At 43.5% G+C, this 26,562-nt stretch overlaps 2 protein-coding genes across 5 annotated transcripts in view; one reads left to right on the top strand and one right to left on the bottom strand.

Moving 5' to 3' along the window:
- Positions 1 to 66: 66 nt before the first annotated feature.
- Positions 67 to 19,224, bottom strand: ATP5F1C (ATP synthase F1 subunit gamma). 3 transcript variants are annotated; one of them, XM_043562457.1, is made up of 10 exons: positions 19,094 to 19,224; positions 9,969 to 10,003; positions 9,365 to 9,496; positions 6,731 to 6,935; positions 6,021 to 6,164; positions 5,603 to 5,667; positions 4,297 to 4,452; positions 3,766 to 3,862; positions 823 to 859; positions 67 to 207 (listed from the first exon to the last, which is right to left on the bottom strand). In XM_043562457.1, exons 1-9 carry the CDS (start codon positions 19,147 to 19,149, stop codon positions 853 to 855), a joined length of 897 nt encoding a protein of 298 aa, XP_043418392.1. In that variant the 5' UTR covers positions 19,150 to 19,224; the 3' UTR covers positions 67 to 207; positions 823 to 852. The 3 variants fall into 3 exon arrangements, with proteins under 3 accessions (XP_043418392.1, XP_043418393.1, XP_043418394.1); XM_043562458.1 differs by lacking the exon at positions 823 to 859; XM_043562459.1 differs by lacking the exons at positions 67 to 207; positions 823 to 859 and having other exon boundaries at positions 3,762 to 3,862.
- A 144-nt stretch (positions 19,225 to 19,368) lies between these two features.
- KIN (Kin17 DNA and RNA binding protein) overlaps positions 19,369 to 26,562 on the top strand; it is a 35,679-nt gene continuing 28,485 nt past the window's right edge. For both annotated transcript variants that reach the window (XM_043564725.1, XM_043564724.1), the window contains exons 1-2: positions 19,369 to 19,538; positions 25,504 to 25,598. In XM_043564725.1, coding sequence (XP_043420660.1) covers positions 19,425 to 19,538; positions 25,504 to 25,598 — 209 coding nt within the window. In that variant the 5' untranslated portion in view covers positions 19,369 to 19,424. The remainder of the gene's footprint in view (positions 19,539 to 25,503; positions 25,599 to 26,562) is intronic.

The following is a 26,562-nucleotide window of genomic DNA, read 5'->3' as shown; positions in this document are numbered from 1 at the left end:
GTTAATTATTTTTAAAATCTCATTTTGAAAACTATTAACTATTGTTAATACATAGTAAGAAAAGAGTGATTTTCTTATGGTAAGTTCTTTATTGTAAGATAATTTACAAACATCTTGCTGTCTTCAGTAGTTTCAACAATTTCTTCTGACAAGGAGGACAGCAGTAACCTAAAAACGAAATCAGTCGGCTGAATTTTCCTTCTTTACCTGAAAAACAAAGTACAGAGCAAATAAAAATCAGTTTTGGAGGGAAAAATAATGACATTTCAAGAGATAATATATATTCAAGTGCGATTTAAAGAACTGACTTTACATAATAAAATGTTACTATATGCTAGTTGTTCTCGAATTTTGGTCTGGGGACCTTTCCGTGGGGTCCGTGAGGGCAAACCTCTTTTCTTATTTGCCTGTCTTACTCATTCTCAAGCCTGTATGGTAGCATGTTCCAGAGGCTACATGGCCTGTAATATCAGAACAGAATGAGTACAGACAGATGAGAATCTAGCCCTCTTCTACTGTATCAGACATGAAGGGGTCCTGACACCACCAAGTTTGAGAACCACCACTCTTCACCAATCTCTATTTAGTATCTCAAAATAATCCCAATTCTCTATGCTTAATGTTTATTTAATAAATCTTAAAAAAAAAAACAGCCCCCTGGCATTACCCATATGCTACCACAAGCTGGCGACTACTCTAAATGGGCCAAAACCTAAATCTCAGAGAATCCGTTTCACTGTTGCTAAATCAGCTTCAATTGTATCTGCCGGATTTCTCTTCCGGAGGGGTTTGGGGACAATGTATGAAATAATACCACTTTACCTCTCGTCTGAGGATGAAACTTGGTTTTCATTAATCCCTGGTTATTATGTTAGAAGAAAAAGACAAAACAAACCAGTCAAGAAGCAATCCATGCTAGTTAATCAGGTATAATTTCCAACTAAAAACATCCATTTCCTCACTCAGTGTCTGGAGTAGATCATGTAAATTAGTTCCCAAAATACTCCTTTAAAACAGATTCAAAGACTGTTACAAAAAGTTAACTAATTTCAGTCTGGTTAGAACAATAAAACCATGTTCATGCAAGAAGGCAAGACTCTGCAAGTATACTTTAAGCCACTGCTTTTTCGATCAATAGCACACAGTATAACATACTACTCAGTAGTCTAGTGTCTGTATTAAGTAGTAAAGTTTTTAGCCGGAATAACTGATGGGTTACAGAGCAGGCCAGTGCCCTGGGTGAACAATCCAGTCTTGGACTGCACAGCCAACCCTTCATAAAGGATTCAGACTACCTTTCTAGAAAGCAAAAATTTAGTGGTCAATTTATGATTTTTTTTTTTAATGTTTATTTCTTTTTGAGAGAGAGAGAGAGAGAGAGAGAGAGAGAGAGAGAGAGAGAGAGACAGAGCATGGGCAGGGGAGGGGCAGAGAGAGAGGGAGACACAGAATCCAAAGCAGGCTCCGGGCTCTGAGCTGTAAGCACAGAGCCTGACATGGGGCTCACATTCACAAGCTGTAAGATCATGACCTGACCCGAAGTCGGCCGCTCAACCAACTGAGCCACCCAGGCACCCCAATTTCTGACTTTCTGATCTTCTGTTCCAATTCTGAGTTTTACGTCCCAATCTCCCTCTCCTCACTCCCCTTGATTTCACTCCTCTTTGGCCAGGTTTCTCACATTTCTGGTCAAGAAAGCGTGTGGCCCTCAATTGCACAGATGTCGTGTCCTCACATTTTATTCCCAGTGCTCCTTTTTCAAGAGAAAATAAGATCCTGGCTCTGGGTCCCACAGTCCCTGGAACTTTCGGAATGCAGCCCTTCCCCCCAGGCCTCCTCACGCTTGACACCAAGAGGAGCACAGCTCAGCACTGGCCCAGGACAGGCGGCAAGGAGGACAACGAATGATCCACTGCCTGCACTCTGCGACGCTAACGCAACGTCAGTGACTAGACTGAGAGACGGGTTGGCCTTAACGTGAGGCTTGAAAAACAGTAAGACCAAGGACTCCTGGGCTGGCAAAGCTCATGGACCCGACTGACAACATATGGGACGGTCTCCAACAGCATTATTTGTGTCTCTGAGACATTCTTCCCAGTTTCTACCCTGGAGAGAGAGATAATACTTAAGGACCAGCTTAAATGTCACCTTAGCGATGAATCGATCTATCCGAGTTTTACACATGGATCCACATTCTCACATACCCAGTGAAATATTATTTCTCCCTCTTCTGAACTTCCACTTTTTAAAAAAAAATGTTTATTTCTTTTTGAGAGAGAGTGAGAACAAGCGCATGCGAGCAGGACACCGGCAGAGAGAGAGGGGCACAGAAGATCTGAAGCAGGCTCCGTGCAGACAGCAGACAGCCCGATGCGGGGCTCGAACTCCCAAACCGTGAGATCGTGACCTGAGCCGAAGTTGGATGCGTAACTGACTGAGCCCCCCAGGTGCCCTGAACTTCCACTTCTTATGGAACATCCCCCATTTGCTCAACAAATACTGACTGAGGAAGTATGTGCCCGGGGATAGGGCTACAGAAGTAAGACACGGTCGCTCCCAAGCCACAGGAGTACACAGGCAATTCCTAATAAAATAGTGTAATTGTTGATAAAGGGAAGCACGGAATGTTCACGAAGGGCACCCCACCCAAACTGTGGAGGAGGTTTTCCTGGTAGAAAGGATTTTCTCAGAGCAGGCAAGACAAATGGGAGTCTGTCAGCCGAAGAATCCAGGATGCAAGGGGAAGAAAAGAATGGCATTTCAGGCAAAAGCACATGACATATTTGTAGACCGCGAAGTACATTCATGTGGTTGAAGTTCAAGGGAAGTGAGAAATGGTAGTGGTAAGACTAGAGTGGAGAGTATTGGTGGCCAGGAAAAACAGGATCACATATCTCAAGCTAAGGTATTTTTGCAGAATGACTATGCACTCGGTATCTTTTTTTAATTCAGGAGAGAAATGACAAGGATCTGCATTAAGTGGGCATAAAGGGGAAAACTTCAAGGCATATTTGAAGGTAAAATTTATAAAGCTTAGTGACTAATTAGTAGGGCGTGAGAACGAGTCGAAGATAACTTACTACACATTCTATCGCGCATCACAAGTACCTGCGTATGTTTGTTATGCTATTAGAATGTCCATCCCTTGACAGAAAGTATCACACTCTTTGACACTCCCTAGCACTGAAGCTAGTACATAGTGGGTGTTCAATTTAGTCATTTTTTAAAACAGAATCCTCATTTTCTTAACTGTGATTTCACAACAAATAACATATCTAGACAACCAAGAAACTTTCCTAAGGAAAAGGTACGTTATCTTATACTGACATAGCAAACTCAGTAAGTAAAGAACCAGTTTCTACAAGATTTACCAAAAAACCCAAGATTTATGTGAAACCAAATCCCAAACCAATCCTGTACTTCGAAAGCTTGGTTTATGATGTTTTAAGTTCCGAAGACAGATTTTATAAATGATACAGAATTATCCACATCCTTATTCCTAATGCTTTAGGAAAATGAAAGCTAGCAATATATTGATTTCTAAAAAGAAGAAACTAAGCCCAAAAGGTAGAGCTGAAACAAGCAGAATAAACCAGACAGGCCTTCTCACCAAATCTTTATATCCTAAGAGTAGGTTCCAAGGTTAAGCAACAGATCATTCTAGCTTCAGCAAAACAAAACTGACACTTTCAAACATGCAGGTGGTGAGCCGGCAGACCCAGGGAGGCGAGGCAGGGCGTGCGAAGGCCGCCCGCCACTACTTACAGAGCCGCGGCGCCGGAGATGATTTCGATCAGCTCCTTCGTGATGACGGCCTGGCGGGTGCGGTTGAATGTCAAAGTCAGTTTGTCAATCATCTCCGCTGCGAACAGAACAGAAGGATTAGTCAGCAAAGCCTAACACCACGAGAGCATAACTTGTTCATTAATACGTTCACAGGTGTATGTTGCTTCATGGCTTGGGGTACCCGAACTGGCCTCTCAAAAGAATTTCAGGAAGATATTTTTACCACTTCCACGGATACCTTTTCAAAATAACTTGCAACTTTACTGCCTGCCAAGTAAGACGCACTTCTTTTAAGGCAGAGAACATTAGTTTTTTTTTTATCTTTCCAGATAAGAAAATTCAAGGAGAGAGAGGTCATTGGTCAAAAATGTCATAGAACCAGCGGCAGAACCGGGGCGAGATCCTTGCTCTTTTGTTTCCTGGTCTAGTTAACGGTGATGATTTGAGGCAAGGTGTTCATGCTACTCCCAGCAAGAGAAGCCTCTCGGAAGAGATCTGCCGTGCACTTACAGGCATTCTTGCTGGCGTTGTCCATGGCCGTCATCCTCGCACTCTGCTCACTCGTGGTGGACTCCTTTAGAGAATAGTAGATGATGTTGGCCAAGGCGTATTCTTGGTAATTGCGCAGCACGTCAGCATCGATATCATCATAGACACTCATGCTCTCTGTTAAGACGAGTCAGACATTTCCTTGAAGTTATGCAGCGCACAGTGATTTCATCAAGGCAGCCTACCAGTAAACACCTCACTAATTATAGAGCAGAAGTCAACAAGGTAAGACAGGTGAAAACACTCAGCTCTAAAAGTTTCATCCATTTCCACACTACCGATTATAGCAGATTTTCAGCGCAACATAATGTGTAAACAAAGCATTTGATATTTCACTGCAAACGCCTAATAAAAACGAAGAAGCCAACAATTAAAGTAACGTCACTGCATTTCACGGTTCTGAAGTCCTTGGGCATCAGAGTGCCTGGCACAACGTCAGCAAATACTCAACAAATCTGTGGGTGTAGGTTTTCACAAAAGAATTAATGACAAAACTGACACTCGTATAGTGGAATACAAAAATCCCAAATTAGCCATGTGATTATTGGGGAAGCCTGCACGTGTCCATCGGGAGAATGCGAGGGAAGTGGAACATCGAAGGGGGGCGGAATTAGAAGCCGATACTCATCTTAACAGTACTGTAGTTCATCAGACTTAAAACACTATGGCTGATAACCCCTACCGTACACTATTAAGAAAGAAATACCATCGTCAATTAAAAATGACCCGCCACTGGCCAGCAGAAGCGTCCCCCAACTTCAGGCACATTGAAATGTTACAAAGCGTACACCTCAACAGATGAAATATGTAGAAAGGGAGAATGCCTCAGGAAAGTAAAATCGGTTCTAGAATACTATGTCTAGGATGCTTCACTGAGCAATGATGACGCCACTCAAATGCTGAGACGAGACAATCGTGTGGGTCAGTGTGCATTACTGTGAGCACCGTTCACAGGGCTGCCCCCGGGCTCCTGACTGTGCTGTGCTTCATCCAGCGGGGCCCCAGAGCCTGCAGAGCCAATGCTGCTAGGCTCTCCGATCCCTGAGAACAGAAAGCAAGTCTAATGACTTGTTTATTTACATTCAGTTAATGAAGGAATGGAGTGAGAGTCGCTAATGATCATGGAAACCACTGACGGACGGTGACAGAAAGAGCCAAACATCATGTGCTCCCGCGGAGACAGGCCATCCTAACAAACACTGTTTTCCTGAACGTGCCAATCTCTCCTTTCTACACAGAAAACACTTTTCACACAAAAACCACTTACCGGCACTTGCAACGGTATCCAGGGAAAAGATGGGCTTTTCTTCTGTCTTGTAGGAGATGACAGACCTAGAAATCATAAAGCAGAGGTAAACCTCAAAATCCTATTTCATTTATTTTCAGAGAGAGAGACCACGAGTGGGGCAGAGTGAGAGAGAGAGTGAGAGAGTGAGAGAGAGAGAGAGAGAGTGAGAGAGAGAGAATCCTAAGCAGGTTCCACACTCAGCACAGAGCCCGACGTGGGGCTCGATCCCATGACCCTGGGATCGTGACCTGAGCTAAAATCAAGAGTCAGATGCTCAACAAACCAAGCTACCCCAGGCGTCCCTCAAAACAATATTTTCAACTGTCCACTAAGCATTTCCTTATTTTAAAATAGGAACACAAGCAGTAAAAAGCTTTGAATACTAAATTTTTCTTGCCTGAACCGGTTAAAGATGATAGACCCTTCATCAAATTCATATCCGGAATTTAGTAGTTCAAGGGCAATGACAGACGCATCTCCAAAAGTAGGAGGTTTTCTTCCCACTTCTTTGAAGGACACCAGAAACTGGTCAGAGTGAGTCCTACAAGAGAACCAGGAGATCACACAGAATAGTTTAAAGGAGTATTTCTGCTGAAATAACACAGGGAACAAGGAAAAGTAGTATTACCGTGGGTCAGGCTTTTTTGGGGCGGTGGGGGAAAGAGGAGAGCGTTCCCTGAATTGAGCTGCTCCACCCGCTATCGTTATCGCAGTGGCTGCGGGAACTAACGACTAATAACCAGGCCTCTCTCGTGTTACATGTCTCTATGTCTTTATTTCTCTTCTGATCTCAACTAACTACTGTTCATTTCTGACATTTCCAGGTGGTGCTGGCTCCTCAGAGTCCTCACGTGTTTAAAAGGCCAACACCTTTTGCTTTTCCTGTTGCATTCCACTTACGAGTTGGATGAAGGAGAAACACAAATACATAATGGAAGAAATCTGTATATTCTGAAACTCCTGAAATAATAAAAACAAAACCAAGACCTCTCTGGGGGTATAAAAACAGGTAACGAAAATAAAGACACCTTGCTGACGTTAACCATCAAAGACACTCCCATTTACTCATGCTTGCGCCCATCTAAACATAAACGGTATCTAAATTACCTATGAAGTATACCCCTGATTTTATCACCAATTCCAACAAGCATAACTTCTTTCCCGGCTGCCGTGAGTGTGGCCACCTCATTTTTCATCTGTTTGGCAACCGAGGAATGAATAGCACCACAGAGCCCTCGATCAGAGGACACGCCAATTAGGAGGTGTTTCTTCTTGTCTTCAGGCGCCTTAATATCAGCTTTCTCATACAGAGCTTAAATACAAACAAACAAAAGCAAGAATTTTAAAATATGTCAGGCACGCCAAATACAGCAATAATCCCTATTTGCAAGTTGGCTGTTTTCAAAATCATGAAGTTACATTTAGGTGGCATGTAACTAATGTAATCAAAACTGTACTTCATTTACAATCCAGTTGAAAACCATAAAGGTTTAAATCTCTGTATGATAAAGGCTCTATATGATAAGGGCCACTTAATGGCCAATTTACCTCAAGTACTGACTAAAAAAAATCTCTAGTATAATTAAAGAACTTGTAAAGGGGCCTGAATTAGAGTACCAGCTTATCTAGATGGCAGACTTCTGAAGAATGCAAATATATATTCAGTATATAACCAAAAAAGTAGGAAGCAAATATTTACTGACGTGCTCATATAATCTGCATATCAAGCCTCTTATAAACTGTTGGCATTAAAATAGCAGATGACACTTTATTTTTTTTTATTAAAAAAAATTTTTTTTAATGTTTATTTATTTTTGAGAGAGAGACAGAGACAGTGTAAAGCAGGGGAGAGGCAGAGAGAGAGGGAGACACAGAATCGGAAGCAGGCTCCAGGCTCCGAGCTGTCAGCACAGAGCCCAACGCGGGGCTCGAACTCACGAACCGTGAGGATCATGACCTGAGCCGAAGTCAGACGCTCAACCGACTGAGCCACCCAGGTGCCCCACATGCCACTTTATTTTGGGGACTGCTTTAACGACCTTGCTTGGCTGGTCTAGTTTTCTAAGCAGCACAGGCCAAGAGCGGATCAAACAGGATTTTGAGGGGATTTATGGGGGAAGGAGAGGAAGTGGCTGTGGGAGAAGGCAGGAAGGAGACAAAGGAGCCATCCCATTATGACGCAGGTTTGACCCTCAGGAAGGAGGGAAGAGAGGTTGGGTGGCAGCTTCCCAGACCGCTGTGCCGTTTAGGAGAAGTTCAGCGAGTCTGCCTGCCGAGGAGCCGCAAGTCTCCCTGGAATGTGCCTGCCTGAGTCTCCCGCCGGCTCTGGTACCGGCTCGGCCCAGGCCACGGGAGCGTGGCCGGGGTGCAAGTGCAGGGTGAGCTCGCGTGGCCAGTGCCCTCGCCGCCACACGGTGCATTTTCCTGGCCGCCACATTCACCTGTCTCAACCAAAGTCCTGCTGCTCCCTGTTTCATTACAGAGCAGTGATTCTCATATGCCAGCACCCGAGAACCCTCCACGAAAAAGCAGAAAGCGAATACTCCAAAGTACAGGAGAGCAGCGAGATTATTTCTTTTTTAAGTCTCTTTTTACGTTTTATATTTGTGCAGCGTAAGATGCCTGCTGGAAGACTTTAAATATTTACAACGATCAGCCACTTAATATCTAGCAGTTAATATTTGGTATAAAGGACTTCAGAACAGATTGGCAGCCTTGGCTTGAATTTTTACTATTTTATCACAAATAGTCTAATCTGACATCTAAGGCAGTTTCTTCTTTATTAGATAATTTTGTAGTTATAGACTTTGGAGGGAAACAAATTTATTATACTCACTCATATCAGCGAGAGAGGTGAATCGTGAAATGACTTTCTCTTTTCATACAAACAGGCTACAGTGATTTACCAACCAATCTTTACTAAGCCACCAACTACGTGCTATGTATTTCTTGTGCAGCGAACAGGACTGATGAGAGCAAACGGCTGGAGGTGATGAGGATCGCGGAAACCAACCTATCAACTCTCCTCCGTACCTGCTGCGTGAAACTAACCATGCTGTTATTAAAGTGAGTCGCCGTTTCCACCCGGGCCTAGTGCTCTATCCTTTTCTCACGCAGTAATTTTGCCAGTAGGAACGGATGTTTAAAAAACATGGAAGAACACAGGAAAACTGCACAAGGCGATTTACATCTAATAGGTAGATACATTAACACACAGATGAGACGTGAATTTTCTCCAATTTGGAAACAAGCAAATTTTGCCTTCCTTGTGGTTGCCGTTCAAACATTCCAATCATGCCGTCACGAGTCCCATCCGTGCCTGCTCGGTCATTTCCACTGCAGGGACCACCTCCCCACCCCGCCCATCACGGTCCAACAGGACAAAGTCAAGCACCTGATCTGAATGCACCACATTTCCCATTTCCTGATTGTGTATTTAATAATCTAGGAAGATTTTCGGAGTACTTTCAGCATTCACAGAGCCACATATAGTGGTTAACAAACAGACAGGCTTTGATGCCAAACCATGTCGGGAGGTGACCCTGGGCAAGCAACCCGACTTCAGGGTTTCTCATCTGTGAAGCGGGGGCTCTGACCCTCGTAGGCTGCTGTGAAAAACCAGTGATGTCAAATACTCAGAACAGGCGTGACATCACGGTAAGCACCCGATAAAAGTCATCAGTGGTGACCTTCATTTCACGTTCAGGGTTCCTCCTAATCTGTGATGTCCTCTTCTCTTACCCAAAGATCCTACTCCGTACACTCGTGCTGGTTTCAGCTCCCTCTCGGCTCGGGCGTATTTTGCTGCTGCCACCATTTTCATAGACTTGGTAATTTTCTGGATGTTTTTGATCGACTTTAGCCGTCTGGTAACTGAAAAACAGAAGTGCTGTGTTACGATAATAGAGTTATCATTTCACTTGTGAAATTTATCGAAATATCTTTCTAAACTGCCAGGTAGCATAATCAGCACTTAGGCCACCAGGCAACAGCATGATGCTAAATGAGGCTTCAAGTCAGAATGCGTACTGAGCAAAGGCGAAGCCTGGCTGCCACGGAGGACGGGACAGGCGGGATGGCCTCAGACAGCAGGACATTATACTCTTACAACATTTACATACAGTTTTCTCTAGTCACATTGTTGTCATTCTACGGACGACAGCATCGGAACAACCACGTGTCACCTCATGCTGGTCTTTTCTAAAACAAGGTCAATGTCATACACATAAGACCTAGATTCATTTTATCAAATTTGACCAAACATACAATGGGCTAAAGCAGCCTATTTTTGATTATTTGTCAAAATTTGGTTTTTCTTAATTACATATTGAGATGAAGTACTTACTATCTTTTAATGTTGCCATATTTCGAACTTGGATCCTGAAAATAAAGGTTTTAAAAATATTTTAGTTTATTAAAAAATCACCCTACTATACAAGAAAAACCTTCAAAGTTAATAAATTTAAACACTGCCCCATAAAGAAACAATCCATCACGTGCAGGACGTATACATATATTTATATATGATATATTTACATACATATATTTACATACATATAAACATATATTTATAAACACATACTTATATACATTTAGTCATTAATACGGACACCAAACCCTATTACCAAAGGCCTCATTTTGTTGGAGCCAACAACACAAAGCTTCCAGTGCAGTCAAATGGTGTTCACACACGTCTAGTCCCACCTTTGCCTAGACTGTTTCCACAACAGGAAAGTCCTGCCCCTTGTTAGGCTATCCAGCTATACCTAAAACCATGGTCAGCCACCTTGAAAATGCTACCTTGACTTCCTTAGTTCACTGAAACCTTTTCATAGCAACACTTAGGATCAATTATACATTCTAACATGATCACATGTGTGAAAGTACGGTTTATTTTTATTTTTTAAATATATATACTTTTAGGTTTTTTTAAGTTTATTTATTTATTTTGAGAGAGAACGCAAGCTTGAGCCAGGGTGGATTAGAGAGAGGGGGGGAGAGAAAGAATCCCAAGCAGGCTCCACCTTGTCAGTGCAGAGCCTGATTGGGGGGTGCTTGACCTCTCAAACTGCGAGATCATGACCTGAGCCGAAATCCAAAGCTGAATGCTTAACCGAGTGAGCCAGCCAGGTGCCATGTACTAAGCAGCTATTATGCTCCAGGACATGGTCTGTGACCACGAGAAGCATGCTATCATCTCATAAACAAGATTCGTAGAACTAAAGATTTGCATTAAATATTTTTCTAGTCTTCGTGATTAAAATGCTAATGCATAAAAGTAAAAATGATTTGATTTAGGGGCACCTGGGTGGCTCAGTCAGTTGAGTGTCCAACTCTTGATTTCAGCTCAGGTGCACACTTGAGCGTGGGGCCTGCTTGAGATTCTCTCTCCTCTGCCCCCACCCCCCCAAAATAAATAAATAAATAAATACAGATTTGACTTAAATGCGTACACACACACACGAGAGATAAATACAAGAGGAGTGCTGCCCTCCTAAATAAGACAATGTGTCACCAAACATAAAGTCAGTGACAAGCATACAATGACGTTGGAATATTGATGACACGGAGACTCACAGGGCTGCTGCAGCAAGAACCTGAACTAAACATGTTGGCAAAGCAGCAGGAGCCTAGGTTTATGGCAAGTTCTTAAGAGTGAAAAGGAAAACAATAAGAATGATTTCTAATTTCATGACCTGAGTAGACAGTGTTGCCATTAACCAAGACAGAAAAACTGGGTGGGGATGATCTCACCGGAGGTAACGAATTTTAATGAAAATGACATAAAGACCCTAGGATGAGGTGGAAATGGCTTTGAGGTCCAATGGGTTTGGAAAACACGTGAGATTTTTGAGACTTTCAGGTACAGACAGATCTGTAACTGATGGAGCATGGAAGTTGGTGCCAAAGGAGAGAAGAAGAGGGACCATTTCCTAATCCTCTGAGGTCAACATTACCCTAGTATCAACCAGATAAAATCATCATTAAGAAATGAAAATTAGAGGACGTTACCTCTCATCAACACAGACGCACAATTCCTCAATAAAGAATAGCAAATTGGATCCAACAACGTATCAAAAGAATTATACACCACGATCAAGTAGGATTTATTCCAGGTATGCAAGGCTGGTTCACCATTTAAGAAAAATCATAGTCAGTAGATGCAGAAAAAATTTTTGACAAAATCTAATGCCTATTCATGGTAAAAACAAAACAAAACAAAACAAAAAAAAACAAAAACAAGAAAAAGAAAAACTCTCAACAAATAAAGAACTTTCTGAGCCCAATAAAGAACATCTAGCAAAACAAACAAACAAACAAACAAACAAACCCCTCATTTAATGATGAGAAACTAGGAGCTTCCCCCTAAGATCGGGACTGAGGCAAGGATAACCTCTCAGCACTCCTATTCAACACGGTACTAGAATTCCTGGCTAATGCATTAAGACAAAATAGGAAATAAAAGATATATAGATTGGGAAGGAAAAAATAAAGCTGCCTTTGCTTAAAAATGGCACAACTGTCTGTAGAAAATCCCAAAGAATTGGCAAAAAAAACTCCTGGAACCAATTACAGTAAGGTTGTAGGGAACAAGGTCAATCTATACAAAAGTCAATTTCTTTCTTTAATAGCAGCTATGAACAACTGGAGTTTCAAATTTGAGAAACAGTATCACAGAACTGTAGACTTATAAATGATTATGATGGTAAATTTAATGTTATGTATATTTTACAACAAAAAAAACACAGGAAAAAAATACATATAAACATAACAAAATATGTGCCAAGAAAACTACAAAACTGATGAAAAAAAGATCTAAATAAATGGTGAGAGATTCCACATTCATAAATAGGAAGATTCAATGTTGCTAAAGTATCACTTCTTCCCAACTTGATCAATACAATTTTAGACAAACACCTCAACAAGTTATTTTGTATATATCAACAAACAGATTTTAACATTTATTTGGCAAAGCGAAACACCCAGAAGAGCCAACACAATATTGGAGAACAAAGCCCGAGAACGGACACTACCTGATTTCAAGACTTTCTATAAAGTTACAGTAATCCTAAAACAGTGCGGACAAATGATCAGTGGAAGACAGGAGAGAGCTCAAAATTTCACTAGTGAAATCGAAAACAAAAACCAATGAATACACAAACAAAAAGTAGACAGAGACCTATAATACAGAGAACAAAACTGAAGGGTGGAGGAGTGGGGGTTGGGCAAAATGGGTGAAGGGCAGTGGGAGACACAGGCTTCTAGTTACGGAATACGTCAGGGGAACAAAATACACAGCATAGCGGGAAAAAAAGAGCCCAGAAATAGAACCATACAAATACAGTCAACTGGTTCATGTTTGATAAAGCAGCAAAGGAAATTAAATGGAGAAAGGATACTGTTTTCTACATTGGTACTGAACACCGGACATCCATATGCAAAAATATTGATAATTAATAATTATCAATATTAATAATTAATTAGATAATTAATCCTATACCTTTCACAAAAATTAACTTGAAATGAATCATAGGTCTAAATGTAAGACACAAAACTATGAAACTTCTACATGGTATCACAGGAGAAAATCGAGGTGCCTTGGATAATATGTAAGTTTTAACATAAACCATGAAAAGCATGATCCATGGAAGAAAAACAATGATCAAGCTGGACTTTATTAATTTTAAAAATTTCTGGTCTGCAAAAGACACCGTCAACAGAAGCCACACACCAGGAGAAAATGTTTGCAAAACACATATCTGATAAAGGCCTGTTATCTAAAATATACAAAGAACTCTTAAAACTCAATAAGAAAACCACCCAAATAAAAAATGAACAAAAGATCTGAACACAAACCTCGCAGAGGCACACAGGCAGATGGCAGATAAGCATATACAAAAGATACTCAGCTATGCAGTCATTAGGGAATTAGAAATTAAAACAGTGAAACACCACTACGCACCTAGAAGAATGGCTACATTTTTATTTTGTTTTTATTTAGTTAGAGAAAGAGAACATGTGTGCACACGCAAGCAGGGGACAGCAGAGAGAGAATCCCAAGCAGGCGCCCCGTTGTCAGTGCAGGGCCCAACGTGGGGCTCAATCGCACTAATCATGAGATCATGACTTGAGCCGAGATCAAGAGTCACGGATGCTTAACCAACCGAGCCACCCAGGCACCCCAAGAATGGCTATATTTAAAAAAAAAAAAAAGGCAATTCCAAATGATGACACGGATGTGCATGTAGCAACAGGAACTCCCACTGCCTGCTGGTGGGAATGCAAAATGGTACGGCTGCTTTGGAAGATGGCTTCAGTTTCTTATAAATCCAAACAGTCTTAGCATAGGATACAGCAATCATACTGCTAGGTATTTACCCAACTGAGCTGAAAACAGGTCTACACAAAAACCTGCACACAAATGTTTATAAGCACTTTTATTCACCATCGCCAAAACCCAGAAGCAACCAATATGTCTTTCAATACGCGAACCAATCGAGAAACAAACTGGTACATCCATACAGTGGAGTTATTCAGCAGTAAAAATGAACGAGCTATCAAGCCACAAAAGACACGGAGGAGGAACTTTGTCTACTGCTAAGCAAAGAAGCCCATCTGAACGGCTATATCCTGTATGATTCCAACTGACATTCCAGAAAAGACAAAACTATAGCAAGAGTAAAAAGATCAGTAGTTGCCGGGATTTCGGGGAGAGATTTTTAGGGCACTGAAACCATTCTGTATGATACTATAATGGTAGATACGTGTCATTATCCATTTGTCAAAAACCACAGAACATACAACAAAGAGTGACCTTAATGAAACTATGCACCTTAATAATGTATCAATACTGTCTCATTAATTGTAGTACATGTAACATGCTAATTAATGCAAGATGTTAATAAGTGGAGAACCTGTCCAGAGTGGGACGTGGGTGTATGGAACTCTCTGTACTATAGGCTCAATACTTCTGTAAGTCTAAAACTGTACTAAAAAATAAAGTCTGTTAACAATACCTTCAAAAACGTAGATTATGAAATTGTTATATCATCTAATTTTTTTGTGTTTATGTGCATAAAAAAAAATTTGGAAGATTATAACCAAAACTGTTCTTTTTAAAATTCTCTTGACTTACGTACTTTACCAGTATCACGCAGCCACAGAGAAAGAAATACAAAGAGGAAGGAGACTGCATGAAAAGTGTTAGATTAGGTTATAAGAATGGATCCAGTGGTGGAAAAGAGAAGAGCTGTCAAATACTGACAAGCTCTGCTATTCCATTACAGACTTACCTCTGTAAGTCTGTACTGTAATACTGACCATTCCCTTAACTTTTCATAATGGCATTTGAAAAGCAACATCATTTTTGATGATTTTGGGGGGCGGGTATATCAAAATTTTCACCCCAAACATTCTAAATTTACAGACTGTAAGGAAACATTGGACATTACGGTTTTAGGCAAATACTCCAATTTAACAGACACAAGTTTCTTGTCAGAGAATGGCACAGGGAATAAATCTGAATTGCATGCCGTATTCGGATGAACACAAAATGTTCCGGTTTCCTTAAGTATCCTGGGTGAGAGGTATGAAGAGGTAAGATCTCTTGTGATTCTTTATGCTGTGTACATGCCCTATGTTCCCATTTTGAAGTGCTCTCATCATGTTTAGCTTTCATTCAGTTCTAAAGACGTATGTGTTACTTTATTATTCTTTTTTTTTTTACTATTTTTGAGAGAGAGAGAGAGCATGAGCAAGGGAGGGGCGGAGAGAGAGGGAGACAGAATCTGAAGCAGGCTCCAGGCTCTGAGATGTAAGCACAGAGCCTGAGGCAGGGCTCAAACCCTCGAACCGCGAGATCGTAACCTGAGCGGAAGTCAGACGCTTAACTGACTGAGCCACCAGGCGCCCGTATGTTACTTTTAAGTATAATTGGAGTACATACAGAATAACCAGAAGATGATCCCAACTTTCTTTTGGTGCAGCTGGCCGTATATATAATATTTGCAAATGAAGACAAAGTTCTGAATCAGCTGTATGTTCTGGAAAACCACATCAGGTCCTGAGAAATCTCAGGAGATTACTGGAAAAACTTGAAACCTATCAAATACAGTGGATAGAAAAATCACAGGTTGTGGATTACCATCAAGTGCCGTGATCATACAGCATTATTCGCAAAGCTGAAAGTAGTGGAGGAGGGAGTGAGTGAGGTTGCTAGGTGAATGATTCTTCATTTGAAGTATAGTTTGAAAGAATGTTAAGGTGTATACTGTCATATAATATAAACATTAAAGAAGCAGCAGCAACAAATTCTTAAGGAAAATTACGAAGTAGGTCTAACAGTAAATGATTGTATGAAAGTCCATCACCTGCCTTTCCACCAAACAACGACTCCCTGGCCCTTCACCAACGACCACCCAGGAGGATCCAGTCTTGTTGGCAAGTACGGTAACCATTTTTATGTAGGAACTGCATCAAGCTGTCTTCATCTTTGAGTTTAATGATCTGGAACCACACCAGCATTCCCCCACCGTGCTTGTTCTTTACAAATACGGACTCGCTTAATCTCCAGTCTGACCCAATGAACTGTGCACGATTATTACCTCCGTTCAACGAAGGAAGAAACGGTGGCAGAGACAGTGAGTAACTTGTGCAGCGTGACAGTTAGGTGAGTGGCCGTCAAGATTCAAATCCTGGTAGTTGGCTCCAGAGTGGGTCTCCTATCCTACACTCTGATGCCTCACATTTTCTTACATTTACAAGCAAATATCTGTTACCTCAATCTCAGAATGCAATCTGCCTTTCCTCTCCTGAAATGCATCTCCCTTCCTTGTCAGTGTGTATAATTCAATTTATGGCTGTTGGCATGCTACTGTAAAACAGTTCCATTTCAGAGAATGTGGAAGACGAGGAAACAGAAAGGTATTTCTCCTAATTTGAAGACCGTTCCCCAAATTTCTTATTTCCATTTTCTTATATGCTACTTAAAAACAAGTTTAATTTCCTGAAGTTTAGGGTATTTTACTGATATCCTAAACAATTAACATAATTTCACTAAGACTTTAATTAAGCCTAATATTTAGTCAACGTTAGTAAGCTAACCTCCCTGAAATAAAAACTATAATAATGAATTGCATTAAAAAATTTTTTTTTAATGTTTTTATTTATTTTTGAGACAGAGAGAGACAGCATGAGCAGGGGAGGGTCAGAGAGAGGGGAGACACAGAATCCAAAGCAGGCTCCAGGCTCTGAGCTGTCAGCACAGAGCCTGACACGGGGCTCGAACCCACAGACTGTGAGATCATGACATGAGCCGAAGTCGGACGTTCAACCGACTGGGCCACCCAGGCACCCCTAACAAATTGCATTTTTAAAGTTTCTTTTTTTTTTTTTTTTTAATGTTTTTTATTTATTTTTGAGACAGGGAGAGACAGAGCATGAGCAGGGGAGGGGCAGAGAGAGAGGGAGACACAGAATCCGAGGCAGGCTCCAGGCTCTGAGCTGTCAGCACAGAACCCGACGCGGGGCTCACAGACTGTGAGATCATGACCTGAGCTGAAGTCAGACGCCTAATCGACTGAGCCACCCAGGCGCCCCTTTAAAGTTTCTAGTAACCAAAACGCAACAGAGGAAATGCCCCTTCATGGTTTTGTAGAGGCAAAGCTATTTTTCTCCCCTTCCAAATTAATTCTGTGGGGTGTGAAACATTAAGATGGTTTTTCATTTCTGAATTTAAAAGGCAATTATGAGTGGGGACCAAAAGGGCACCCAGAGTAATGGGATACACGAGAATGCTTTCTGTCAACGTTTGATGAATATTCATAACCTACCAATTTAAAACCAGCATTCTAAAGAGATCAAGGTCGGACTACAACCTGTATTTGCCAATGTAGGGTCCAATTTAGGAGCCCAGTGGTGGTTGTGTCAAACAACTATTACTTATTTAGGACAATCCTTTACTATAAGATCTCCAAATTGTCTTACACGGTTTCTAAAAAAGTCATTGCTACAATTTTATGCAAAGTATTTTGTCCTTGTTTCAGAACTCTTTCCATTTCTTAAAGGCTGACCCACAGAGCTTAAGGCCACCACTTTTCAGTACTTTCCACGCTACCAACTTGGCGCAGGGCAGGCACCCAACAACTGTGTGCTGAGTGCCTAACAAAGGGGACAACCTCCATGACCGAGAATCCAACTAAGTTGACTTAGTTCCCACGAATACTCTTTTTCAATTTTAGAAACAAATCTGACTTGGCAGGCAAATCCACCAACAGTTCTGTGCAGGTATTCACATCAGATTTCATTCCCCCATTACCCTAAAAATTTTGAATATGGTGATGATTCTTTGCGTAATGAAAAACGTACCTATTTCAATTAATGCTTTACAGTCCCTTCACATAAATTAGGACACAAAAACCTAGTTTAGCACTGCAGCTTCGTTAGAATTCTTCCTTTACGTAAAACCGGGGAATTGCTACACTCAGCTTGCTTTTAGCCAATAATCCCCTTAGCACCGTGTCTGTAATTTCTTCCAGACTCTGTCTAGCTTTAAGACATTTCATCCTACTATATGGTACCACCCACAAACCAACGTTTACCTGCCTACTGCTTGGCCCTCTAATATACAATTCCCCCCCACCCCAAACCAATGTTTAAAATCCTTAAACTTGCACGGCAGTTACAGATGGTGCTCAAAAGCCATCTATCTCGTCCTCCTGGGGACCTTGGGACAATTTCCTGACCTTGCAGGGTTACTGCTTCAGTATAATGGTTTCAACATAGTGCTAGGTTGTCTTTCCCTTCCGATCGCCATCAGGCGGATTCTTAAGGTCCCGTCTGCACCCCAACTCCCGTAAACCCACGAGGACACTTATTTATTCCGCAGTGCCCGGCAAAGAGCCTGCTACACGTTAAGTGCTTAACACGCGTTCTGGCTGAATCCAACAGCCCTTCCTGGCTCAAGCAAACCCTGCCCAGCACCAGAAGGTTTCAAAAGGCGTCAAGGACGCACAGCACAACTTAACCTTCCCCTAGACCTTGCCCTAGGTTCCCCCTCCCCCTCACTTTGTGCGCCCAGGTAAAGCCTCACGATACTCGCCACCTGGCACGCAGTAGGGGCTCCCTCAGTGGGTATTAGCTGAGTGAATCCAAGACCAGCCCTGTAATCAGTTGGGACTAAAGTCTCAACCCCGAGGTCCCGGATGACCGCTCCTCGTGGCCCTCACCCCGCCCCACCCCGCCTCAGGAGACGTGGCGAGACCCTGCTGTCACCGCAGTCCCTTCGCGCGCCCTCCCCGGATCGGAGGCGCTTCCTGCAGCCCGGGCTTCCCGGGGCCTCCGTAGGACAGGAGGCCTGGCAGGCCCTGAGACCCTCGTCCAGCCCCACTCGCCTCCACTCGCTTCCGCCTCCCCCTGACCGAGCTCTTCCATTCCTCGCAACCCTCCCGGTCGTTCCGCAAGCTGCCATACCATTGCGGCTGCACGGCCCAGGCCGAGAGCCCCGCGACGCCCGCCCGAGAGAACATGGTGATACCGGCCCCGCTGAAGGTCGGTCAGACAGGCCTCACCGCGCAGGCGCGGGACCTTCTCAACGCGCCCTCCCACCCCGCTTTCTCCTTCAGTCTCGCTTACTCCCGCCAGACGGAGGGAAGCCTCGCGAGCGTTGGGGGGAGGCCAGCCTTCCGAGGCCCCACCTCCTTCCGGCTCGCGGCTGGTATTTGCCCCGCCCCCGCCCCAGTCAGCTTCATTCCGCTTCCGGTTGGCCGGGCGCTTCAGCAAAGTTGTCGCTACCGTGGTCGCGATGGGCAAGTCAGATTTCCTTACCCCTAAGGCCATCGCCAACAGGATCAAATCCAAGGGGCTTCAGAAGCTGCGCTGGTATTGCCAGATGTGCCAGAAGCAGTGCCGGGACGAGGTAAGCGGGCCTGGATGGGGCCCTAAGCGGGGCCCTGCTGGAAATCCAGGTTCAAGTCCCTGACGCTGGGGTCAGGGAGTGGAACTTCGGGTCCTGGTCGTGTGGGTTCTGCGCTGGGCGAGTCAGCTACTCAACTCGGTACCGCCATCCTGACCCGCAGCGTTTATCTAGGGGAACCAGTGATCTTTGACGCCTCATTCCTCCACGATCTTCCGCCCAAAAGAAATGAAATAGGAGGCTTTGCAGCTCTCGTAGACGGGATGCTACTCGAGCTGTCATAAAACGGGGGCGTTGAATGGTGCAGTGCCCGATGCTCGGGGAATGACCAGAACAGTCATCTCTGACTTGACGTGACTCCAGAGAAACAAGGTGATCGGGATTCACCCCTCTTTTCGGGATCAGATGAAAAAGGACAGCTAAGCTCTGGCACACTACTCATCTAACAAGCATTTATTGAGCGCCTACAGTGTGCCAGGCCCAGGATATTACTCCCTGTGGTGACGACGATCGTGGACTGGAGGCCAGACTGTCAGAATTCTGAATCCTAGCGGCGCCACTTGCTAGCTGTGTAGGCTTGGGCAAGTTACTTACATTCCCCCTGCCCGTTTGCTTATCTGTAAAGTGGGAATAAGAATTGTACCTACCGGGAAGATTGTGAGCTTTAAGTCAGTGAATTATGTGTACTCAAGGGGTCTCGGGGCAGATCTTGAAAAGGTTTGTATGCCGTCCAGCGGCGTTTGTTTGTTTTCACATTAGTGAGGTAGATGACGAAGCCCCTTGAAGAATTGAGAGCAGGCTAGCGACAGGGTCGTATTTTTTCTCCGGAGATTGAATTGGATTGGGTCGGTGCAGCGGAACATTGGGTAATTGGAATAGTCCACTCCAGTGTTTTCTGCAGGCGAGGGATGAGATGCTTAAGTAGGACTCACGTTGACTGACAGTGAAGCAGTTAACTCTTTTTTCATTTGTCTCCAGTTCTCCCCCCCCCCCCCCCCGTTAATGTTTATTTAGGGAGAGAGAGAGAGAGAGAGCGAGCACAGGAGCAGGGGAGGGGCAAAGACACACACACACACACACACACACACACACACACGGAATCCAAAGCAGGCTTCTGGCTCTGAGCTGTCAGCACAGAGCCCGACGTGGGGCTTGAACTCGTGAACGGCGAGATCATAACCTGAGCCGAACCGGAATTCTTAACCAACTAAGCCACCCAGGTGCCCCGTCAGGTTCTTTTTTTTTTTTTTTTTTTTTTAAGTTTTATTTATTTATTTTGAGAGAGAGAGAGCGCGCGCACACAAGCAGGGGAAGGGCAGAGAGAGAGGGAATCCCAAGCAGGCTCTGCACCATCAGCGTGGATCCTGATGCAGGGCTCTAACTCATAAACCTTAAGATCGTGACCTGAGCCAAAATCCGGAGTCAGATGCTTAACTGACTGAGCCACCCAGGCGCCCCTCCCGTTCTTTCTTTCTAACAGTCAAGGTGAAATTCTCACACAGAAAACTAGAGACAAATACCACGAACATTTGTATCTCCATTACCCGTATTGAACATTTTAAGAAACTCGCCTAGCCTTACTTGTTTCAGAAATATTTTAAAGTCAGTTGCAAGCATCTAGGACATTTCATCTCTAAATACTTAAGTATGCTTCTCTAAGATATTTGGGTATTTTTCTACATAGCCACAATATATGTCATCACACATAAAAAAAAGTAATAAAAATTCCTTTATGTCGTCTGACACACAGTCCATATTCACATTTTCATCACTTGTTCCCACAAATGCTTTTTAAAAGTTTTTTTTATTTCAGGGCACCTGGGTGGCTCAGTTGGTTGAGCGTCCGACTTTGGCTCAGGTCATGATCTCACGGTCCGTGAGTTCGAGCCCCGCATCGGGCTCTGCTGACAGCTCAGAGCCTGGAGCGTGCTTCAGATTCTGTGTCTCCCTCTCTCTCTGACCCTCCCCTGCTCACTCTCTGTCTCTGTCTCTCAAAAATGAATAAACGTTAAAAAAAAAAATTTAAAAAACAACAAATAAAATCATGGAGCATAGGGGCGCCTGGGTGGCTCAGTCAGTTGAGTGTCCGACTTCGGCTCAGGTCATGATCTCACAGTTCATGAGTTTGGGCCCCGCATCCGGCTCTGCTGACAGCTCAGAGCCTGGAGCCTGCTTCCGATTCTGTGTCTCCCTCTCTCTCTGTCCCTCCCTCGCTCATGCTCTGTCTCTCTCTCAAAAATAAACAAACGTTAGGGCGCCTGGGTGGCGCAGTTGGTTAAGCGTCCGACTTCAGCCAGGTCACGATCTCGCGGTCCGTGAGTTCGAGCCCCGCGTCGGGCTCTGGGCTGATGGCTCAGAGCCTGGAGCCTGCTTCAGATTCTGTGTCTGTCTCTCTCTCTGACTCTCCCCTGCTCATGCTCTGTCCCTCTCTGTCTCAAAAATAAATGAAAACATTAAAAAAAATTTTTTTTAAAGTTTTTGTTAAAACCAAGACCCAATCAAAAGCCATGAATCGGATTTGTTATTAGGGCTTAAAAAAAATAAACTATTTTTTTTAGAGCAGTTTTAGCTTTACAGCAATGATGAGCGGAAGGTCCAGAGATCTGTACACACCGGGTCCCCACATTTGTACAGTTTCCCCATTATCAGCATTTGGCAACAGACTAGTGCTTCACATCTTCACCACCAAAGCCTACAGTTGGCAGTGGGGTTCCCTCCTGATGTTGGACATTTCTCCGGTTTTGAACAAATGTGTGTAATGGCATATATCCATTATCATCTCACAGAGAAGAGTTTCATTGCCCTAAAAATGTGAGTAGGGCTTTTGATCCTCTCTCATTCCTAAACGGAATATAGAATCCACTTCCCTCGCCCTTGCTCCCGCCCCCTTGCGACTCCGTTGTTTTTCTTTTTTTTCTAATTAATTAAAAAAAATTTTTTTTTTAACGTTTTATTTATTTTTGAGACAGGGAGAGACAGAGCATGAACAGGGGAGCGTCAGAGAGAGGGAGACACAGAATCCGAAACAGGCTCCAGGCTCTGTTGAGACAGGGAGAGACAGAGCATGAACAGGGGAGCGTCAGAGAGAGGGAGACACAGAATCCGAACCAGGCTCCAGGCTCTGAGCTGTCAGCACAAAGCCCGACGCGGGCCTTGAACTCACGGACCGTGAGATCATGACCTGAGCTGAAGTCGGCTGCTTAACCGACTGAGCCACCCAGGCGCCCCATCTAATTAATTTTTTACTAGTATAGCTGTCACGCATTACCCACATGTTAGTTACAGTGGTTTCCTCTGCACAACGTAATTTATGCCGTTTGCTGTGCGCGTCACAAGTGTGGCTCCCACCTGTCACCCCGCAACACCTCTCTCTCTCCCTTCCCTTCACGTGTTTGCCCAGCACCTCTCCTTACCGCCTACAGCCGTCAGCCTATCCTCTGTGTTTATAGGTCTGATTGTGTTTTTGTTTTTGTTTTGTATTTTTTTGAGAGAGAACGTGCGCGTGCATGCCTGCATGAGCCGGGGGAGAGGAGCAGAGGGAGAGAGAGAATTTCTGATGTTTTATTTATTTATGAGAGAGAGACAGAGGGTGAGCAGGGGAGGGGCAGAGAGAGAGGGAGACACAGAATCCGAAGCAGGCTCCAGGCTCCGAGCTGTCAGCACAGAGCCCGACATGGGGCTCGAACCCACGAACCATAAGATCCTCACCTGAGCCGAAGTCGGACGCTTAACTGACTCAGCCACGTGATCGCCTCCCCCCCGCCCCGAGAGAGAGAGAGAGAGAGAGAGAGAGAGAGAGAGAGAGAGAGAATTTCAAGCAGCCTCCACACCCAACTCGGAGCCCAGTGCAGGGCTCCGCCTCAGGATGGCGAGATCACAACCTGAGCCCAAATCCAGAATCCGACACTCAACCGACTGAGCCACCCAGGAGCCCGTTACTCTTTTGTTTTGAAGGTTCCACATATAGGTGAAGTCATAGGAAATTGGTCTTTATCTGAGTTATTTCACTTAGCAAAACACCCTTGAGGCCCATCCATATTGTGACAAATGGCAAGATCTCGGTCCTTTCCTGTAGGCTGAGTAATATTCCGTTGTGTGTGTCTTCTTTATCCGTTCATCTGTCAATGGACGCTCGAGTTGGTATCTTTGCTAATTCAGTTTTTCTGACGTTGACTCTCTACTGGGCCAGTAACTGCCCTGGAGCGTTCCCACTTTCTGATACGAAACAGTGAAGTTTTCTTGTGGTTGTCTTTGACCCTCCTTCTCTAACTTACGGTTCTATAAACTGGAACTTGGGGCTGAAGGCTTGATTCGGGTCAGGTTACATATTTTGGGGAAGACGACTTGATAGGTGGTCCTGCGGGTTTCGAATCGCATCGCACAAGGCGGCCCGTAACGGCTGCTAGTGCTGAGATGGCTGAGCAAAGAGGACGGTAATGTTAGAAAGGAATATTTTCCCTCTCGCAAGAGCAAGCAGATAGTAAGGAATACATCTAGTTTACCATCAACCTTTTCCTTCGGTGTTTTAGCATCCTTGCTTGAGTCTATTATTTCCTTAAGAGTTGCAAAGTGGTTATTTTTCTGAATTTCTCAGAATTTCCTATTGGCTACCATTCTTATGTAAGGCTGAGCTCTTTCTCATCAACTGGAGCTGTTTGGTTATCCTCAAACGCAGGTTGTGTGGCAAAAGGAGCATAACTGCTTAACTCTTTCCTTTAGTTACCGATTTCAGAGTAAGACACTTGTGGCGATTCTGTCCCGTTTGCGCTCAACTCTGCGCATCGACTCCCCTGCCTGGGAGGGTGGCCTGCAGGAGGAGAGGTTGGCCCCTCCAAGTTCCCTTTCGTCTCCCTCTCTCTCAGTATTGGAAGATTGAGGGGAAGGAGGTCGGATCCAGAGTATTCGCCTCCTGCCCATCCACTCTCACGGGTTTCTAGAATTTACTGGCCTCGTTTTGTTTTCATTTCAGTGATTGATTTTTAACCTACGGGAATCTGCCCTGGTTTTTCATTCATGAGACCAACACCAAGTTTCCTTTTAGGTACTTGCGAGTGAGAGTAGTGCACGGGCGGTACACAGTTGAGGCGAGCATCGTGTCAGTCGTCTGTGGGTGACTGAGGGTGAGGCAGCTAAGCGAGATGGGGTGTTGACATCGGGCCGGTGGCATGAGACCAGACGGGGAGACGGGAGAGGCGGTGTTAGGGAGGCCGAGCGGACTTAGTGGTAAGTGGAGGCAGAGGTGGAGGAGGACTCCAGGATGCCTGGCCCCTGGCCTGGGTGACCGGGCGTGGGACAGAACTGTTCACTGACACGGAGAACACGGCGGGAGGGGCCCAGTTTTCATTGCCGGTGCTGGTGGAGAATCAGCTGTAAATGCTAAGTCGCCTAGATACAAAGTCAAAACTTGTCATTTTTTTTATAGTCACCTGAAGAAGGTGCAGATTTAGTATATTTAACACGAGGTTTCTGTAGTGTGCAGTTATCCCATGAGATTTAACATGACATTTCTGGAATATGCCATAATGTATTTTGGATAATGAAGTGAGGTAGAGAAAAGTGAGTGAAATTCACTAACGGCCCATTTTACTTGGTTACGTTTCCCCAACCACTTACATCACCCTACATGTAGTAGATGTTCAATAAAATTGGGTAAATGGATTTAGAAAACAAAATCACTCTTCTGTTCCCGTGCCCTGTCCTGTCTCTTAGTAACATCGGCTTGCCACGAGCTTTCTGTCTCTTTAATCTTCTGGGATTATCCCTTGAGGGGCAGTGTTACATAACTCAACCTCATAAAAAACTTTTTAAAAAAGATGATAGTGTGCTTAAAGCTAGTGATTTTCTCTTTTTCTTTTTTTGTTACAATTTATTATCAAAGAGGGGCTTTTTATGGTTAACTAAATACTTCTGTTTAGGGCCCGTTATGATGACCTAAATCAGAACTTAACCACTACTTAATGTTTTGTAGAATGGCTTTAAGTGTCATTGTATGTCCGAATCTCACCAGAGACAACTACTGTTGGCTTCAGAAAATCCTCAGCAGTTTATGGATTACTTCTCCGAGTAAGTAACTTGAAGACATCCTTATCTCATAAGCTTTGTTGAGTTGGACATGTAGTACATATGCTTAAAAATGTGTATATTGGGAGCTCTGTCTGTTCCTTACACATTAACAGGATAGCTCTGCTATCTTGTGCTCAGGTTTTGTTTTCCTTTGACAATTTGTCACAGTATGAAATTGTTACAGAAGTGTTTCTCACAATTCAGTCTTGCTCTCCAAACACAAAAAAACTCTCTTTCATTCTAACTCGGTTGTGGCTCAGAGCACGGCTGTGGAATCCGACTGCCTGCCTTTAAGCCCTGCAAAGCCAGGCTTCTCCCTTCATGGGCTGTGTGACTCTCGCTGAAGCACTTACGTTTGTCTGTGCTTCTGTTTCCTCATCTGTAAAATGGGACTAAAAACAGTACCCTCTTCCAAGCGTTTTCTTTATTTCATAGAAAGATTAATGAGTTAATGGTTTTAAAGAGTTTAGAAAAGTATCGAGTACTTGATTAATATTAGCTATTAATTATTACTGCTATTAATATTTAGTCTTAAGTCTGTCTGTCTCTTTCTTTCCCAAGTTCTGGACCTTTTGGCCTTAGGACCCCTTTTCACCCTTAAAAATTATTGAAGAGCCTCGAAGAGCTTTTGTTTGTGACTGATATTGATATATTGATACTTGTGAGTTAGGGATTAAAAATGAAAAAAAAATGAAGCGTATTTATTATTTCACTTAAAATAATAATAAATCTAGGAGTGTTAGTAAGAAAATAAAATAAAAAATAAAAATAAAAAAATAATAAATCTATTAAGTGTTAAAATAAATAATTTTTTAATAAAAATTAACTATATATTCCAAAACAAACAAAAACAATAGGAATAGCTTTGCTTCAGATTTTTACAAATCTCTTCAGGGTCTGACTACTAGGAGACAGTTGGATTCTACAACCGCTTCTGTTTTCAGTTGTCTGTTTCAAACATGTT

The sequence above is a fragment of the Prionailurus bengalensis genome, chromosome B4 (assembly GCF_016509475.1).
Source record: "Prionailurus bengalensis isolate Pbe53 chromosome B4, Fcat_Pben_1.1_paternal_pri, whole genome shotgun sequence".
Classification (NCBI taxonomy): domain Eukaryota; kingdom Metazoa; phylum Chordata; class Mammalia; order Carnivora; family Felidae; genus Prionailurus; species Prionailurus bengalensis.
Note: the sequence above shows the minus strand (reverse complement) of the source record. Positions and strands in the feature narration are given on the sequence as shown.

What these genes read in the sequence shown, in the direction of transcription:
- ATP5F1C (XM_043562457.1), bottom strand. Translation starts at nt 19,149, where the DNA reads ATGTTCTCTCGGGCGGGCGTCGCGGGGCTCTCGGCCTGGGCCGTGCAG. An exon ending in ATCATCTTTAACCGGTTCAG is followed by an intron (nt 5,668 to 6,020) that starts GCAAGAAAAATT and finishes TATGATTTCTAG; the next exon opens with GTCTGTCATCTCCTACAAGA. An exon ending in CAACGCCAGCAAGAATGCCT is followed by an intron (nt 3,863 to 4,296) that starts GTAAGTGCACGG and finishes TTCTGTTCGCAG; the next exon opens with CGGAGATGATTGACAAACTG.